The following is a 20,489-nucleotide window of genomic DNA, read 5'->3' as shown; positions in this document are numbered from 1 at the left end:
AACTGGTAGTAATGAGCAACATTAAAACTTAAAATGAATAGAAATTATTACGTATATTTAGGGTTCGCCCCTTCGTCAATATTTCGCTCCTTACGCTAAACTATTTTAGTAAGTTCAAAAAAAGCTAATTATTCTAATTATGCGGATTTATGGACTCAGAGTGCATTCTTAAAGAATTGGAACAAAATTCAAACTTTAGCGTAAAGAGTGAGGTGTTGACCCCCTTATATTACGTATATGAGGGAATTTCTTCCCTTAGTCAGTACCTTGCTTTTTACGCTAAAGCTAGAATTTTTTTAAATAATGGCCAATATAAACAATAATTTGTTTGTGTTATTTTATATTGTATATCTTAGCACTTGATATTATCTTAAGCAGCTCCTTAACTATGATTTTTATGAGATAATAGACCAAAGATATTGTATGTTTTCGGCTTGCGGTTGTTAGTAAATATAAAAAAAAAACGCATACAATTGAAAGTAAGGAACAACATAAAAATTTAAAACGAACAGAAATCGTTACGTATAAGAGGGGGTTGCCCCTTTCTCAGTACCTCACTCTTTACGCTATTGTTTGACTTTATGTTCTAATTATTTAAGGATGACTCCTTGCATACAAGGACCGTTTATTTAGAATAATAAGCTTTTTAAAATTCACAAACATTTTAGTGTAAAGAGCGAAGCATTGAGGAGGAGGCAACTCCTTCATATACGTAACAACCAAAAGAAAAACCTGAGAAAATTGCGGTTCAAACTAATCGTGATAACCAATTGTAAATATAGAACGACCCAGCTTAATAGCAACCGAAACTTAAAAAAAATTAAAAAAAAAGTATTTTAATACCAATAGACATATTAAAAGAATTGGCTTTATATGCTGATTTCAAATATACTAATTTTGTGAAGTTTAGTCTCACCCACCAAAGGGTAGGAGCCTAATAATATTCTCCTGATTTTCAAAACAAGGGGGAAACGTCCCCAAAGACTCAAGTGATATTAATAAAAATCACACCATCGGATTCAGCGTATCAAAGAACCCTACTGTACAGGTTTCAAGCTGCTATCAGCAAAAAAGTGGAATTTTGCATTTTATGCCAAAAGAAAGATCACGGATGAGTGTTTATTTATTTAATTTTGTTTTGTTTTTTGTTTGCTTTCCCCAGAGGTAATTGCATCAACCCAGTGGTCCTAGAATATCAGAAGAGGGCTCATTCGAACGGAAATTTAAAGTTCCAGTGCCCTTTTTAAGTGAACAAAATAATTGGAAGGGAACTAGGCCACCTCCCCGCCTTTTTTCCCAAAATCGTCCGATCATAATTTTGAGATAGTTATTTTTTTCATCATAGTTGAAAGGACAAATAACTATGCCTTTGAGTATAATATGATCCCCCCCCTCCATAGCTCCAGAGGAAAGGTCTTCAAGCTACGAAGTTTCCCATTATTTATGCATAGTATTTGTTATTGGGATGCATGCATATATTTTCAGGTAGGGAGGAGACAAATTTTCTGCTGGAGGTTTTTCCACGGGGGAATTTTCCGTGGAGAGGTTAGTTTCCAGGGAGTGAAATTGCCAGGGGAAATTATACACTGCGGGAATTTGCCAGAATTCATGTACAAAATTCTTTTATTGGTCTTGCTTTCTCTTCTCCGTCTCAATTTTATGCACTGGTAATTGTCCATAGTACATTTTCACCGGGATTGAATTGTCTAGAGGATATCTCCATGGTAAGGAGGCTTCTCAGTGGAAGTGGAGTAAGATTCCCTGGCATTATTAAAAAAATGATCAGAAATTAAATAAAAAAGCAAGTTTTTTCCAATGAAAGTAACGAGCGATATCAAAACTTAAAACGAACAGAAATTATTCCGTATATGAAAGGGGCTGTCCCCTCCTCAATGTCTCTTTCATTACACTAGTGTTTGACTCCTTCTCACAACTCTATGTTTTGAAACAATAAAAACCTTTTGCGCTTTTTCAGTTTTATGCTCTTTCTTAAAATTAGTACCTAATCCCTCTGCTGTATTTTTTCCGTTAGAAACTATTAATTTTATTGAGATATAAATTAAGAGATTATCCTACTGCTTGTCTTATTACCTCCTTCCGTATTGTTTATTAAATTGTATATCCCACTTAAGGGAATATTTGAATCTGTTTCTGAGGAAAAGTCCATCCACTCAATTTTTTTTGCTCTCAGCACCGTCTTCTTCGCCATTGCTGCAACTTTTCGTAATTGCAAAATTGTTTCAGCACGAGAGTGCTTTTAAAGTCGGTTCCTGGCTCGGGCCTTTTAAACTTGGTATTTAAAAAGTGAAATATAGCAGTCACAAATCCTGTCGGTCTGTCGGTCCCGGTTTTGCTAGTTTAGGTATCCAGATAAGTTAGGACGATGAAACTTGGCAGGCGCATGAGGGACCAGGCCGGATTAAATGAAAAATAGTCGTTTTTCCGATTCGACTATCTGGGGGAGAGTGGGGGGACGGTTAGTTCGGAAAAATTAGAAAAAATGAGGTACTTTAACTTACGAACAGGTTATCAGATCGTAATGAAATTTAATATTTTGAAGGATATTGTGTCTTAGAGCTCATATTTTAAGTCCTGACAGGATTCTGTGATATTGGGGGGAGCTGGAGGGATAAACCTAAAATCTTTGAAAGCACTTAGAGTGGAGGATCAGGATGAAACTTGGTAGGAAAAATAAGCACAATTCCTAGATACGTGATTGACATAACTGGAACGGATCTGCTCGCTTTTGGAGAGTTGGGGGGAGGGTTAATTTTGAAAAATTGAGGTATTTTAAACTTACGAAGGAATGATCTTAACAGAATTTCATATTTAGAAGGACCTCGTAACTCAGATCTCTTATTTTAAATTGTGACCGGGTCCAGTGTTATTGGGGGGAGTTGGAGGGGGGATCGGAAATCTCTTTAAAAGGCTTAGAGTAGAGAGATCAGGATGCAACTTGGTGGGAGGAATAATTACAAGTCCAAGATACGTGACTGATATAACCGGACCGGATCCGCTCTCTTTGGAAGAATTGGGGGGGGGAGGATGGTAATTCGAAAAAATTTAGAAAAAATGAGGTATTTGTAACTTACAAACGGGTGATCAGATCTTAATGAAATTTGATTTCTAGATGGACCTTGTGCTTTAGAGATCTTATTTTAAATCCCTACAGGATTTGGTGACATTGGCACAGTTGGAGGGGGAAACCAGAAATCTTCGAAAAAAGGTGAAAATTGGGGTATCTTTATCTCACAAATGGGTGATCAGATCTTAATGAAACTTGATATATAGAAAGATCTTATGTCTCAGATGCTTTATTATCAATTCGAATTGGATTTGGAGACAAGGGGTTGGAAACAGAAATCTTGGGAACCGGAAATCTTGGAAAACGGTTAGAGTGGAGAGATCGGAATGAAATTCAATGGGAAGAATAAGCACTAGATACGTGATCGACGTAATTAGAACGGATCAACTCTCTTTGGGGGTGTTGGGGGGGGGAGGTAATTCGGAAAAATTAGAAAAATTGAAGTATTTTTAACTTAAGAACAGGTTACCGGATCTTAATAAAATTTGATATTTAGAAGAAGCCCATGTCTCACAGCTCTTATTTTAAATCCCGACCATATCTTGTGAAATTGGGGGGAGTTCGAGGGGGAAACCCGAAATCTTGGAAAACGCTTAAGGTGGAGAAATCGGTTTGAAACTTGAAGGGTAGAATAAGCAAATGTTGTAGATACGTGATTGACGTAACCGGACTGGATCCACTCTCTTTGGGGAGTTAGGGAGGTCCAGTGCTTTGGGGAGTTTGGTGCTTCTGGACACGCTAGGACGACGAAAATTGGTAGGCGTGTCAGGAACCTGCACAAATTGACTTGATAAAGTCGTTTTCCCCAATTCGACCATCTGCAGGGCTAAAGGGAGAGGAAAATTTAGAAAAAATGAGGTATTTTTAACTTACGAGTGGGTGATCGGATCTTAATGAATTTTGATATTTAGAAGGACATCGTGTCTCAGAGTTCTTATTTTCAATCCCGACCGGCATTAAGCCTCTGATTTTCACTCAAGTATATGAGGGATTTTTGTTGCTTGAGATTCCATGTTTTCTTCATCAGTCAGCTGTTTACAATTTGCCATATTTAATTCTTATTTTGATTGATTCCAATTTGGCCTCCTAGGGTTAAACTTATATGTTGGTTGATTTGTATCGTATCTTTGTTGGCCTATCAAACAGTTCGTGGTAACGAACTGTAGTAAGGAGCGACCCGGCTCAATAGTAAACGAAACTCTAAAAAACGGAATTTCGATACTAAAAGATATATCAAAAGAATCGGATTTTTATGCTGATTTTAAATATATAAGTTTCATCAAATTTAGTCTTTGTCATCAAAAGTTACGAGCCTGAGAAAATTTGCCTTATTTTGGAAAATAGGGGGTAACACCCCCTAAAAGTCATAGGATCTTGACGAAAATTACACCATCGCATTCAGCGTATCAGAGAACCCTATAGAAAAAATTCCAAGGTCCAATTTACAAAAATGTGGAATTTCGTATTTTTTGCCAGAAGACAAATCACGGGTGCGTGTTTATTTGTTTTTTTGTTTGTTTTTTTTTTTTCCCCAGGGGTCATCGTATCGACCAAGTGGTCCTAGAGTTTTGCAAGAGGGCTCATTCTAACGGAAATGAAAAGTTCTAGTGCCCTTTTTAAGTGACCAAAAAAATTGGAGGGCACCTAGGCCCCCTCCCACGCTCATTTTTTCCCAAAGTCATCGGATCAAAATTTTGAGATAGCCATTTTGTTCCGCATAGTCGAAAACCATAATAACTATGTCTTTGGGGATGACTTACCCCCCACAGTACCTGGGGGAGGGGCTGCAAGTTACAAACTTTGACCAATGTTTACATACAGTAATGGTTACTGGGAAGTGTACTGATGTTATCAGGGGGATTTTTTGGGTTTGGGTGTGGGGTTCAGGGGAGGGGGCTATATGGGAGGATCTTTCCTTGGAGGAGTATTTCATGGGGGAAGAGAAATTCAATGAAAAGGGCGCAGGACTTTCTAGCATTACTATAAAAAAAAAACAATGAAAATATAAACATGAAAAGTTTTTTCAATTGAAAGTAAGGAGAAGCATCAAAACTTAAAACGAACAGAGATTATTACGCATATGATTGGTTCTAAAAATACTTTAGCATAAAGAGCGAGGTATTTAGGAGGAGATAAATACTTCGCTCTTTATGCTAAAAATTTTTTAAATAATTTCAACTATTTATTCTACGGCCTTTCTGATTCAGGGGTCATTCTTAAAGAATTGGGATAAAACGTAACGTAAGTTACGTAAGTTATGTACGTTTGTCACGTAAGTTAATTCTTAAGTTACGTTTTTTTTTACTAATAAAAACGTTCGTTAAAAATTAAAAGATCTAGTTACCTTTTTGAGTAACCGAAAAATTGGAAGGCAACTAGACCTCCTTCCCCACCCCTTATTTCTCAAAATCGTCTGATCAAAACTAAGAGAAAGCCATTTAGCCAAAAAAAGAATTAATATGCAAATTTCATTTTAGTAATTTATGTACGGAGAGCCAAAATCAGACATGCATTAATTCAAAAACTTTCAGAAATTAAATAAAAAAAAACAAGTTTTTTTAAATGAAAGTAAGGAGCGACATTAAAGCTTAAAACGAACAGAAATTACTCCGTATATGAAAGGGGCTTTTCCTCCTCGACACCCCGCTCCTTGCGCTAAAGTTTGATTCTTTCTCGCAACTCTACTTTTTAAAACAATAAAAAACTTTAGCACAAGGAACGGGGTGTCGAGGAGGAAAAGCCCCTTTCATATACGGAGTAATTTCTGTTCGTTTTAAGTTTTAATGTCGCTCCTTACTTTCATTTAAAAAAACTTGTTTTTTTTTATTTAATTTGAACTAAAAGTCCGCTATGGTCTAACGCTTGCGGTTCTAACACTCGTGATATTGCAATATATGGTGCAACATATTGCAACATAAGAATAAAAGTTGGGCCGATTTTTAAACAAATTGTAAATATGTTTATTATGCCTTGCTCTTTATGCTAAAGTTTTTTATTGTTTTAAAAAGTAGAACTTTGACAAAGACTTAAACCTTAGCGTAATGAGCTAGGCGTTGAGGAGGGGAAAACCCCTTTCATATACGGAATATGTTTGTTCGTTTTAAGTTTTAATGTCGTTCCTTACTTGCAGTTTAAAAAAAAACTAGTGTTTTTTTTATTTAATTTCTGAACGTTTTTAAATTAATGCATGTTTTGATTTTGGCTCACCGCACAAAAATAATAAAAACGAAATTTGCATATTATTTTTTTTGGCTAAATTGCTTTCTCGTAGTTTTGATCGAACGATTTTGATAAGAAAACAAGGGTGGGGGAGGAGATCTAATTACCCTCCAATTTTTGGTTACTTGAAAATGCAACTAGAACTTTTTATTTTTTTACGAACCTTTTTATTAGCAATAAATATACGTAACTTACGAATTAACTTATGTAACGAACTTCTATATTTGTATATTTTTATTACGTGCATAAGGGAATTCGCCCCCTCTTCAGTACCTCGCTCTTTACACTAAAGCTTGAATTTTGCCCCAATTCCTTAAGAGTGACGCCTGAATTTGTAACTTGCAGTCCCTCCCCCAGGGATTGTGTGGGATCAAGTCGTACCAAAAGACAAAATTATTAGGTTTTTCGACTACTCTGAACAAAACGGCTATCTCAAAATTTGATCCGGCAGCTTTGGGAAAAATTGAGCGTGGGAGGGGGCCTAGATACCCTCCAATTTTTTGGGTCAATTAAAAAGGGGACTAGAGCTTTAAATTTCCGTTAGAATGAGCCCTCTCGTGAAAATTCTAGGACCACTGTGTCGATATGATCACCCTAAAAAAAAAACGCATCGGTGATCTGTCTTCTGGCAAAAATACAAAGTTCTACATTTTGTATAGATAGGAGCTTGAAACTTTTACAGAGTTGAAACTTTTAGGGTTCTCTGATACGCTGAATCTAATGGGGTGATTTTCGTTAAGATTCTGTGACTTATTATTGGTGTTTTCTCCTATTTTCTAAATCAAGGTATTTTTTCTCAGGCTTGTGACTTTTGATAGGTAAGACTAAGCTTGATGAAACTTATATATTTAAAATTAGCATTTAAATCCGATTCTTTTGGTGTAACTATTGGTGTCAACATTCCGTTTTTTAGAGTTTTAGTTACTATTGAGCCGGGTCGGTCCTTCCTACAGTTCGTTACCACAAACTGTTTGATCAGTTTCCAAATAGACGTTATAAATACAACTCGAGATTAATCAGAAATCTGCTTTGCAATACTTTCAAACATGGCCATTTAGGGCTACTTTATGTTGAGTTCCTCACCTGGAGACCAAAATTTAGTTGTTAGAGTCAGTGGAAGGAAAGAACCTGTATATACCATGGGGACATGTACTGTAAGATTTGGAAGTCTTTTCTTCAGGACCTCAGCAGCAGTCCTCATTTGGACATTATTGGTGAATGAGTAAGTAGCACCAGTTTTCTTTTTCATGAGTATTGAAAACTCCTTGAAGTTAGCAGCATGTTTTCCATTGCAGTTTTTTCGCTTGAGTACCTGCTCCTCCTTCACTGTATTGGATTATGAACATTATTTAAGGGTGTGCTGTCTACTTGTCTATTACATAGCAGAGATCTTCTACCTCTGTGGCAACTAGAAGCCGTGTGGCCAAGGCCTTGGCCATTGAAGGATTGTGTTGCTCGGGGGATAAATTGTTTTACTACATACCTTCCACCCCAAACAGAGATTTTCAGTTGGAACTGAACATTCTGATTAAAGGTGCAAACAAAAGGCATAGCGATAGGACTTGGATTTTTGAAGGCCATCATCACTTGCTGGATTCTATCAGTACCTTGGACCTCCCTAATAGAATTATTCATATTGGTGACCATTTTAGATTGGATGAATACAAGACCTTTCCTGTTTTTGATTGAATTGATTGAATTAGGACCAAGCACAAACTTTACCTTACAACCATTTACTACTATATCTGAGAAAAAAAAATTAGCAATAGCTACCGATTTGTTCAAAGATATTATAATACTAGAGCCATTTAGCCTAAGTTTCTTTAGCGTTGAGCCGTAGTGACCCCTAGATTCGTGTTTTTGTAGGTGTTCAAACAGTTTTTTTTACTGTTCTACTGTTCTAACTGTTCTACTGTACTCCCAATAACTGTTCTACTCCCAAAGGATATTCTACTCCTTAGATGAGATAAATACAATAACTTTTCTGTTTTCAATTGATTTGGGGTTGGAGTTAGGACCAAGCACAGATTTTATCTTCCATCCATTTACTGCTATATCTGAAATAAAAAGTGTAGCAGTAGCAAATGATTTGTTCACAGGTGTTTTGATAATAGAGCCATGTGGTCCAAGTTTTTTTTAGCCTGTATACCCGGAATCAGAAGGCACGGCAATATCCGTTGCGCTCTCACAAAGTTGCCTTGGTAAAATTCAAGCATACTCACTTCAGAGTAGAAACTTTGCCCTTTGATATTGGCTAATTTCCAGATATTCGTTCCAAACAGGTTTATAATTTTGTTCTTTCCATTGAAAACCTTACATTGATATCTGACGAATCTTTTTTTGCATTAATCATGAATTTCATTGTGAGGTATGTTCAGTCTTTTTTACTGCAACTGTAACGTGTTTGTATTTAAATGAGAAGCAGTATTTTCTGGTTGTAGCTGGTTTTTTTTCGATGCGTGGAAACTCTCTAGAATGTACCAGAGAAATGAAAATTTGAATTCAATAGAAAAATGAAGCGCTTATGTACCAGAAAAAGCAGGATTTAGTTCTATTTTTTTTTCAGGGTGACCGTTGAGAGTTTAATCTACATAGTTTCTTGTGAAATTTTCTTGCTGACTTAGGAGTATCCATTGCTTCTGACTGGTTTTGGAATTGCTGAAGCTGATGTTGAAATTAAAGTTCTCAGTGAAACTCATAAAAAAAACTCGTGAGCGTCCTGTAGTGATGCAAATGGTAAGTTTTCAGGGTAATTTTCCCTTGTGGGATATTTTGTCTAAGAAAACGGGTAAAGTTTTTTGAAATTAGTAATCCTACTGAGAAACGCGCCTTAAAATTCCTGTCATCAAAGAAAAGAAGAACTTTAGACAGGAAGGTGGGTTCTAACAGTTAGAAATATCAAAATGAAACAGGAACAGGTTGACGATGACACATTGGGGTGAGTCTATTTGATGTTTCATATACCAAATATAGTAGCCATTGAATTGAACTAGGTATAGAACTTTGCACTTTACACCCTGTTCAATGGACTTTTAAAGAATAAACAGGGATATGCTAGCTTAATATCTAAAGTATACTTTTATTTAATTCCCCTGTCAACACTGTTTTCAAATATAATGGTTGTTGTTGTGAGAAAAAGGAAATTCTGTACAAGCTATTTTTTAATCTTGAAAAGGGGTTGGGCTAGGAAAATGAAATTTTCAGTAGTGGGCCAGGGCTTCCACTTTTATGGAGATTACACTATTTTAGGCAGAAATCACTTCTTTTAGGTACACTTATTGTGAATATAGTGACAAAGGGATATCTGGGGTAAAGTAAGTATTTTGAGGGAAATCTGGGGTAAAGTAAGGATTTTCAGTAAAATTCAAGTTAATCAACTTTTTGCTATCTCAGAAAGGGTTTAGGTTAGGAAAATGAAACTTTCAGGGATGAATCTACAGACTAAAGTTTGTCCCTGGAAGGTATTTGAAGCAACTACCTCCACTTCTTCTCCCTCTAGAGGGCCCTGACCTTTGATGACCTATAAAATATGTGTGTTATAAAAGTGAAACCTTGCAAAATTGATCTTCTGCATAATTGAAGTACAACAAAATTGTTTTCAGCTTCATAACTGCTGAATTCCATTTTACAAGGTTTTAAAGATATGCAAATACATTTCCTAAATTTTGAAAAAAAAACATATATATATGGCACAGAATTCTACTCAAATAACAGGAATTGTATTTTCAGAACTAAAGGCAGAGAAAAAGCAACTAGCAACTGAAAATTAAGGTAAAATGTTGTTTTGTCAAAATTTCAATAGGTATAGACCTGTCATGTAGGCAAATTTCAGGGCCCCCTAGAGGGCAAAGGAGTGGAGGTGGGTACTGTAAATACCTTCCTGGGACATACTTTAGCCTTTAGACCCATCCCTGAAAGTTTCATTTTCTTAACCTAAACCCTTTCTGAGATAGCAAGAAGTCAATTAACTAGAATTTTACTGGATTTTCAGTAAAAGTTTGATTTTTTCAAACAAAAAGGCTGAAAAACTCTCAAAGATGACATTCTCAGTTAAAAAAAAATCTTACATGCTAGGCCTATAGGAACTCTGGCATATCTTGTTGAGATTGCCAAAATTTCAAAAAGTTGGGGAATTGTTTAGTTTCATCACAAGCTGTCTAAAGTGGAAACTATGCTGCAAAGCAGTATAGTTTCCATACTATAGCACCTAGAAATGCTAATTCCAGAAGTGCATCCATTTCTGGTTGACCCTCTTCCTCCATGGGGCAGATTAGAAATGCATAAAGTGGTCTGGGCTTTGAAATACAATATGAATGAAATTATATTTTAAATACTAATTCCAGTTATCACTGGTAATTTCTGTATAGTAGGAAGTAGAAAGATAATTAAAAAACTCACATATCCATTAGTGTTCATATCCAAGATGGTTCACTTTCAATTTTGAGTTTTAACTAGTCAACTGTTTCTGAACAAAACAAACATCCAATTTTGCCTACAGGTAACATTACTTAAAGAGCAAAGTGTATTAGTCCATGAGCTCTGTGGGCAGCAGGGAAAGGTCAGTATTCTATATTTATTGAATAAATGTAGAATACAGAGATTGTCCCACTTCCCACAGGGCTCATGGACTAATATGCTTTGCTCTATGGGTAATGTCACCTTAAAGCAAGCCCACTTTATGCATTTTTAGTTTGCCCCATGGAGAAGGAGACTCAGCCAAAAATGGATGCTCTTCTGGAATTAGTATTTCTAAGTCATATAGTATGGAAACTATGCTTCTTTGAAGCATAGTTTCGTGTCTTTGTGTGTTGTGTCTGTGTGTGTCGTGTCTGTGTGTGTCATGTCTGTGTGTGTTGTGTCTGTGTGTGTCGTGTCTGTGTGTGTTGTGTCTGTGTGTGTCGTGTCTGTGTGTGTCATGTCTGTGTGTGTCGTGTCTGTGTGTGTCGTGTCTGTGTGTGTCGTGTCTGTGTGTGTTGTGTCTGTGTGTGTTGTGTCTGTGTGTGTTGTGTCTGTGTGTGTTGTGTCTGTGTGTGTTGTGTCTGTGTGTGTCGTGTCTGTGTGTGTCGTGTCTGTGTGTGTTGTGTCTGTGTGTGTCGTGTCTGTGTGTGTCGTGTCTGTGTGTGTTGTGTCTGTGTGTGTCGTGTCTGTGTGTGTTGTGTCTGTGTGTGTTGTGTCTGTGTGTGTTGTGTCTGTGTGTGTCGTGTCTGTGTATGTCGTGTCTGTGTATGTTGTGTCTGTGTATGTTGTGTCTGTGTGTGTTGTGTCTGTGTGTGTTGTGTCTGTGTGTGTCGTTTCTGTGTGTGTTGTGTCTGTGTGTGTCGTGTCTGTGTGTGTTGTGTCTGTGTGTGTCGTGTCTGTGTGTGTCGTGTCTGTGTGTGTCGTGTCTGTGTGTGTCGTGTCTGTGTGTGTCGTGTCTGTGTGTGTCGTGTCTGTGTGTGTCATGTCTGTGTGTGTCGTGTCTGTGTGTGTTGTGTCACACACACAGACACACACAGTCTGTGTGTGTTGTGTCTGTGTGTGTCGTGTCTGTGTGTGTTGTGTCTGTGTGTGTCGTGTCTGTGTGTCTGTGTGTGTGTCTGTGTGTCTGTGTGTGTGTCTGTGTGTGTCTCTGTGTCTGTGTGTGTGTCTGTGTGCCTGTGTGTGTGTCTGTGCGTGTGTCTGTGTGTCTGTGTGTGTGTCTGTGTGTGTGTGTGTATCTGTGTGTGTGTCTGTGTGTCTGTCTGTGTGTCTGTCTTTGTGTCTATGTGTCTGTCTGTGTGTCTGTGTGTCTGTCTGTGTGTCTGTCTGTGTGTCTGTGTGTGTGTGTGTCTGTGTGTGTGTGTGTGTGTGTGTCTGTGTGTCTGTGTGTGTGTGTGTCTGTGTGTGTGTGTGTGTCTGTGTGTGTGTGTGTGTGTGTGTCTGTGTGTGTGTCTGTGTGTGTGTGTGTGTGTCTGTGTGTGTGTGTGTGTCTGTGTGTGTGTGTGTCTGTGTGTGTGTGTGTGTCTGTGTGTGTGTGTCTGTCTGTGTGTGTGTGTGTCTGTGTGTGTGTGTGTCTGTGTGTGTGTGTGTGTCTGTGTGTGTGTGTGTCTCTGTGTGTGTGTGTCTGTGTGTGTGTGTGTGTCTGTGTGTGTGTGTGTGTCTGTGTGTGTGTGTGTGTGTGTGTGTGTGTGTGTGTGTGTGTCTGTGTGTGTGTGTGTCTGTGTGTGTGTCTGTGTGTGTGTGTCAGTGTCTGTGTTTGTGTGTGTCTGTGTTTGTGTGTGTCTGTGTGTGTGTGTGTCTGTGTGTCTCTGTGTGTCTGTGAGTGTGGTAAAGATGTCAGTGCATCTCTTTTACATTCAAGGGATTTACGTGCGCTAACAAAATTTGCAAATTTCAAGTTGAGCGAATTAAAGAGTAAAGATGCAAAAAGAACATTTGTAAATATGAACAAATATATTTGGCTACTTAATGAAGACAGTAGAGATCTATTAAAAAAAAAAGTTTCAGCCGAGTGTTATTTACAATCCAGGAACAGAAGTCCCGATCCCAAAACAAAAGATATTTGCCAACTGAAAGTGGTAGATCGCAACAAAAAACAGACTTTTCCTTGTGAAACACAAGTAGGAGAGAATTTGTTAGGGAAAGATTTGGAACTATGTGACAAAAATGAGTTACGCGCCTTGATAATTACTCCTTCTACAACTCCATCTTCTGCTGTTACTCCTACTCCTTATAATCCTGCCACTACCCTGACTTCTATTGCTCCGACTACTGGTACTTCTACTATTACTCCTACTGTTACCCCTACACATACTCATACTACTATACATACAATCCCGACTCCTACAATCTTACAATCCTCGACTTTGATAATTACTCCTTCTACAGCTCCATCTTCTGCTGTTACTCCTGCTCCTGATAGTCCTGCCACTACCCTGACTTCTATTGCACCGACTACTGCTACTTCTACTACTGCTGCTGCTCCTACTAATACTCCTTACTGCTCCAACTCCTCCTATTCCTACAGTAATTGCTCCTTCTACTACTCATCCTAATATTCCTACTAAAACTACTAGTACTACTTCTCATACCACACCTACTACTACAACTATCATCACACCTACTACTAAACCTACTCCTATTGATAATACTCTTAGTGCAAATACCCTTGCTACTACTATTACTCCTACTGCTACCCTTTTACAAACTCCTACTACTATACATACAATCTCGACTCCTACAATCCTACAACCTTCAACTTTGATAATTACTCCTTCTACATCTCCATCTTCTGCTGTTACTCCTGCTCCTAATAGTCCTGCCACTACTCTTACTTCTATTACACCGACTGCTGCTACCTCTACTACTACTCCTCCTACTACCTCTACTACTGCCCTTACCGCTCCAACTACTCCTATTCCTACAGTAATTGCTCCATCTACTACTGATCTTATTGCTGCAACTTTTGCAACAACTACCATTCCTGCTCCTACAGACCCATGGACTCCTACTATTCTGTTCCCAGCAACCACTACGACTACAATGACTCTTCCTACCACAATACCGACCCTTACACCTACTAATGTGAATATTCCTATTAAAACTACTAGTGTTACTTTTCATACCACACCCAGTACTGCAACTACCATCACACCTACTACTAAACCTACTCCTATTGATAATACTCTTAGTGCAAGTACTCTTGCTACTACTATTACTCCCACTGCTATCCCTGTACATACACCTGCTATTATACATACAATCCCGACTCCTATTATGACTATTACTACCAGCACTCCTTCTCCTATTCCTACAATAATTACTGCTTCTACTACTACTCGTCCTAATTCTGCTACTCTTACAGCCACTACTACTCCTACCCCTACAGACTCACATACTTCTATTATTCTTACCTCAGAAACCACTAAGACTGCAATGACTCCTCCTACCACAATGCCAACTTCTACTCCTACTGATGGTAATATTCCTACTAGTACTACTTCTCGTACCACACTTGTTACTACAACTACAATCACACCTACTACTCCATCTACTCCTATTGTTAATACTCCTAGTACTGATACTCCTGCTACTATAATTACTCCCACTAAAACTGCTACTGCTACTCCTATACAAACGCCTACTGCTTTATCTCCTTCTACAACTGCTCGTGAACTGCTCGTGCCCCAAGATTCGAAGCTTAAGAAAGTTAATCTCTCAGGAAGTATTGAATTCTTGAATAAAGATAATAAAGTAAAAGAATTATAAAAAATTCGAGATTCTCTTGATAAAGATTTGTTAAGCACATATGATCCAGAACTACTGTCCAGAGTCAGAAGAACTCGACAATACATACAAAGTGCTTTGAAATTCCTTCAAGAATCAGGTAGGTCTTTCAAACACTTGAATAAGCAAAACAAGTTAGAGTCTAAACTTGAAAAGACAGATGAATCAATACGTGACTACAAGCTACGTCGATCAAAGTTCAAAGAAACACCAATATATTTTGGTCATCTCATTATTTTCTTTTATAGTTCAATTATTGCAAGCGTTAGCTTTTCTATTTTCTTTTTCATGTGTGACCAGAGCTATAATGCTAACAAGAATAATTTATCGTTGCTCTAGTATTCTTGTTTGAATTTCTAAGGTTTGGCTGCTTCAATAATAACAATAATAATTTATCGTTACTAAAATTTTTCCCGTTTGAATCTGTTAGGTTTGTCCATTTTTGTGGCTAGATCACAATATAATAGATCTCTTAATGTTAAAGTTAGGATTATCGGTAGAGTTTTCCAAGTTTCGAGGACATTGGAAAGTCCAGTGTAGCTTACAACATTTTCTTAATTTCAATTTTAACACATTTTAGTAGTTTCAGCTTTGCTAAATTCCAAAATAAGAAATTCTATCGTCATATTCTTTGAATTGAAAAAGAAATAAAATAATGTGTTTATTTTAATGAACGAATAATTTCAAAATCATGAAAATCCTAAACTATAGCAAGGATAAAGCCACAAAAGAGGGGGCTATCAAATATCATTATAACTGGGGCAAATACTATATAGGAAACACTCACCGGAATTTAGAGAAATGCCTACAACAGCATAAAGATCATATCACCAAAGTACTGTGATATTTTTCTTTGTTGTTCAGTCAAGGAAAGAGGCTTGTATTATCTTAACTTTTAGCTACTATGTGGGGTGATTTGTTCTTTACTAGATTTTATGTCCGATGAAAATTACATTGTCGCCTCTTATAATGAACTACATCGATCCATTTTGTAGTTCTTATATCACCTTGTCAAAAGATAAGTGTTTATAAATATTGCATTTACTTATTCCGTCATATATGGTTTTAACATACGAAAATGACAAAATCCATCAAGCTTGTACATGAAAATGTAGTTTTTATGTAAAAATTCATTCTATTTAAAAAACAATTCTTACTAAAGGCACTATATTTTGCAATTCCATTTAAAATTTGCCATTAAACTGCTCTCTATACTGATCCAATGCCCCGCTAGTGTTCGAGAAAACAAAGAGATTATGGAAATCTGACAAATTTTGTGGATTGGGACAAGGGTCATTGGCATTAATCTGTAAACTCAGCCAGAGACAACCCAGCTCCAAACGGGTACCTCGATAAATCTGGGGAAGGTAAGCAGGAAGGGTGTGTGACCCCAACGCAAAAGTCCCCCTGAAAACGTCTGTACACTATGTAATAACCATTACTGTATGCAAACAATGGTCAAAGTTTGTAACTTGCAGCCCCTCCACCAGGACTGTGGAGAATGATATCGTCCCCAAAGACATAGTTATCAAGTTTTCGACTAAACTGAACAGAATGGCTATATAAAATTTTTGATCCAGTGACTTTGGTGAAAAATATGCGTGGGAGGGGGCCTAGGTGCTCTCCAATTTTTTTGGTCTCTTAAAAAGGACACTAGAACTTTTAATTTCCGTTAGAATGAGCCCTCTCGCGACATTATAGGACCACTTGGGTCGATACGATCACCCCTGGAAAAAACAACAACAAATAAACAAATAAACACGCATCTGTGATCTATGTTCTGACAAAAAATGCAAAATTCTCCATTTTTGTAGATAGGAGGTTGAAACTTCTATAGTAGGGTTCTCTGATACGCTGAATCTGATTGTGTGATTTGATACTTTCAAAATTATTGCTATAACTTTCAACCAAAACTCTACCTCTTGCCGACATGTTAAGACATTCTTCAGTGCAATTCACTGCTAGCTCCATACATAGCTCAAAAACAGGATAATGTAGATATTATTTTCACCGAGAAATCTTTTGCATTCAATGTAGAAATTTTTCACACAGTCTTAACACTGTTATTAGAACTAGCAACTACTGATGAAATGTATTCTAGCTTGGCATCACATGAGAAAATGCCTTGTTGGGTAATTGATTGAAGATTTCTTGAAATTATACTAAGTTCAAAATTAACAGTCTAAGAGGGATTATCCTAAGGAAATTTTTAGAATTTTAGAAAAAGAGGAGAAGCCACTCCAAAAGAGAAACATTATCTTGATGTAAATAACACATTTTTACTCCTCAGGGAGGGAAACTTGTTATTTGAAATAAGTTTTCCAGAATTGGAAAACTTGATTCAGTTGAATATCCCCCTAAGTATTCCTTGAAAATTTCTTCTTAACACCCCTAGCCTTAGTAGTAGTAATATTCATAGCAGTAGTTGTATTACTAGTAGTATGCTCATACCACCAGTATTTTTTCTAACATCCATGAAAGTTTCAATTTAATACCCTAAGCGGGTCCTGACAGGAACTTCCCGGATATTGAATAGGGTATCTTTTGTTAGTAAAACATCCCCTCAACATTCTATAAAATTTGCACCTTAATACCCTTAGGTTTAGTGCTAGTGGTTGTTGTAATGGTAGTAGCATTTAACTATTGCCTTTTGATTTGTTTTATTCCCCCGAAAAGTGCTCTAAGTTTCAACTTGGTACTCTGTAATTCCTAAGGTAGTATTTATGTGCCCTTTTGGCAACCTATATACACACATTTTGTTTTGCTGTAGTTCAAATTCACTCACAATATTTCCTGAATTTATTACATTTATAGCAGTAGCAGAAATAGCATTAGTAGTATGCAAATATTTCCTTTTGGTAAATTGAACATATCTCTTATCACACCCTGAGAGTTTCGATTTACTGCTCTAACCTGTTCCTAAGATGTTGCTGACATGCCCTTTGAAATCCTATATGCACGTAGTGTATTTTGATTTAATTCAACTTCCTCCTAAATGTTCTCTGAAATTTTCATTTTATTACTGCTAGCTTCGTAGTATTTTCTGTAGAAGTAGTAGTTATTATAGTAGTAGTGCACACATATTGCTTTTTGGTAATTTGATCAATCCCTGATAATTCCAACTTAATTCCCTTAGCCACTCATGCGATACACCCTTTCGGCAACCTATATGTTCACTGTGTGTTTTGATTCAGTTCTACACTTCCCTCAACCTTTCCAGAAATCTATACTCAAATGCTCTTGACCATTTGTGACACCAAGGGCCGAACATGCCCCTCTTTCCTGATAACAACTACTACGCTTAAGTACTGTACAGATTCCATAACTTACATCGCTCACCCCAAGGACTGTGGTTAGTTCTCCTCCCCTACTTCAGAAAAGCCACTTTTCAAAAGATTACTTGTATTTTTCTTAGTAGTTACTATATGATGCGGTTTGTTCTTTACTAGGTTTCAGGTATCTCTACAACCATGATATCTAAGTCTGCACTGATATTGAAATATACAGATCTCTTATACATCCTATCTATATATGTTGCATTGTCATGCATGTGATGATTTGTTTTCATATTTCTGTTGTTATGGGCTAGAGTTTGTTTTTATTATAATTAAATAATGACTTCGGAGATTTTTAACTGAGAATTTAAATAAAATAAATTTTAAATTCTCATGTATTTCACTAGTTTCAATTCAAAAGCCAGAATTTTTGTTAAAACCCTAAAAATACTATTGCTTTTTATGTAATATATTTCGTGTTTTTGATCTGATGCCATTTTTAGGGGGTTATGGGGTATTTTGTTCGGTTACTTTTGGCTTTGTTCATCTTTCACTAGGTTGCAGCTTTTGCTACAAACACATTTTTGTATACAAAAATGTAGTTTTTCGTTAAAAAAACTGATTTGATTTATTTTTGTTTTTGTTTCTCATAAAAGGGACTAGATGTAACAATTTCCTTTAAAATGAGCTATTAAACATCTTAATGTTGTTCCAGTGCCGTGCTAGCTGCAGAACATGTTGGGAAAACCTGTTTTCATAGGCAAAAACTCATATAATGGTTCCAATCAAATTCATTATTCGATTTATTGAAATTAGACCTAGTAATTTGGGTTACCAATGACAAGCCAAGAGAGTTGTAGAAGCTATGAATCCCAGAAGTACACAAGGAGAGGGGGGTTTGGGAAATACATTGGAAAACTATTGTGGCAGAAAATTCCTAGATTAGTGGGCAAAGGGCCATTAGCAACCCCCGAAAAACCAAAGATATTAAATAAATACTTAACTTTAAGCTATTAAGGGGAAAATTACGATTTTTTAACATGCTAGTCTCCCACTGGAAAAATGGCTAAGGCACATCTTTCCTCCTGAAAAAACGTCTAATATCACCTTTGACATAATAGTAACTATGCTCACATATAGCGGGAAGTCTCATCTACCAGCATAGGCCCAAGTATTTCCGAATGGAGATTTTAAAAAATTGGTAGAAAAATGAGCCTTTTTACCTTTCTGTCTCTTCTTGAAAAACTCGTAATTATCCTCACATGACTCCCAAAGTATAGGATCGAAGTTTTTGAAGTCTTTAGTAAAAAAAACCCTCAAAAGACCCAGCAAGTATTCTCCTGGGGACAAAATAAACACCACATCTCCAATTCCCTGCAGGGCATGGGGTCATAATTTTATGTAAATTACTTATTATTTATGCATGGGTTTTCTTGCTGTGTATTTGAAATTCGCTCAGAACTTTTGGGGGTTGTTCCCTGGATCAAGAGAATCAGGGATTTCGTCCAGGGGAGGTTATTAGGGACCTAGAAATTGGCAAAGTATGTTTCAATCCCTAATCATTTTGAACGAGGTGCCTTACACATAAAAACAAGGAACCTTATGTGTAAGAAAAATTGGAGGGGTGGGCTTGCAACCAGTAAAAGGCATGTTTTTGATTGAATTGAAACTTATATCCTTATGCAAAGAGCACCATGCTGCAGAGAAAAAAAAATATAGAAAAATCCGTTTCCTTAAAATGGGTAAAAAGTTTTAATCTTGATCAGCATGAGACTTGCAGCCATAATTTTATAGCCCAATGAAAAAACATCGCTAGGCTACATTAAATGGTTGCAGCGGTAGCTGCCAAATGCTAAAAATATGAAAACAGATTTTAGAGATGCAAAACTCACTAAAAGGAACATTGCTTCACTAAAAGTTGCTCATTGCTCACTAAATTGCTCACTAAAAGTCCCTTTTAGTGACTTTTTCATGGCTTAAATTATTAAGTTATTAGTTAAAGAAAATCTGCTAGTCAGTAAAACAGGCAAACCCTCATATAGATAAATACGAACCATAAACGTGTAAACCGTTCTTTTTTTCTCAATAAAAGAGCGAAAATGAAAATTACCAAAGAAGTTGGAAAAAATGCCGAAAGTGCATCCTTTTTTCAAAGTGGCCTTTTTAGACCTGAAAGTGGCCCGGTGTCACCTAAGAGTAAGAAATACCGAAGAGCACTAAAAGTGTCCCATTGGCAACCCTAGACACAGATTGTTATTCCAAAATCACAGCGCCCTCCTTGCAGTAAACCGCTGTTAGCAAGTGTGTTTTGAGCTGGTTGAGTTGCATGGAAAGTGATTGCAAATAATGTGTTTAAGGATAAATACTGATGGTTTGCTGGAGATGGTGAATTTCACACAAAACCCGTTTTTTGCAGTGAATATGTTTTGATTGAGAATACAGAAAGTGTTGCAAGCTGTTAAAAAATATTCAACTCTGTAAGAGTGAATTTTTAACAATATGTCTATATATTCTCGAAGATGTAGGAAATAAGCAGGATCAAGTAAGCACCGAGGTTGTTTGAGAGCTAACTTGCCTTAAATGTTCCTGTTTTTGATAAGTATCGCCATCTCTTGTTTAAGGGTACAAATAAGGCAAAAAAAAAAAAATCAGCCCCATTATTTTTA

At 36.9% G+C, this 20,489-nt stretch overlaps 1 protein-coding gene across 2 annotated transcripts in view; it reads left to right on the top strand.

Annotated features, from left to right (window-relative positions):
* The first annotated feature begins 9,087 nt into the window (after positions 1-9,087).
* Positions 9,088-20,489, top strand: part of LOC136027253 (heterogeneous nuclear ribonucleoprotein 27C-like) — a 50,013-nt gene continuing 38,611 nt past the window's right edge. For both annotated transcript variants that reach the window (XM_065704336.1, XM_065704328.1), the window contains exon 1: positions 9,088-9,242. In XM_065704336.1, the coding sequence (XP_065560408.1) occupies positions 9,208-9,242 (35 nt within the window). In that variant the 5' untranslated portion in view covers positions 9,088-9,207. The remainder of the gene's footprint in view (positions 9,243-20,489) is intronic.

The sequence above is a fragment of the Artemia franciscana genome, chromosome 1 (genome assembly GCF_032884065.1).
Source record: "Artemia franciscana chromosome 1, ASM3288406v1, whole genome shotgun sequence".
Taxonomy (NCBI): domain Eukaryota; kingdom Metazoa; phylum Arthropoda; class Branchiopoda; order Anostraca; family Artemiidae; genus Artemia; species Artemia franciscana.
The sequence above is the reverse complement of the archived record's forward strand: the minus strand, read 5'-3'. Positions and strand labels throughout refer to the sequence as shown.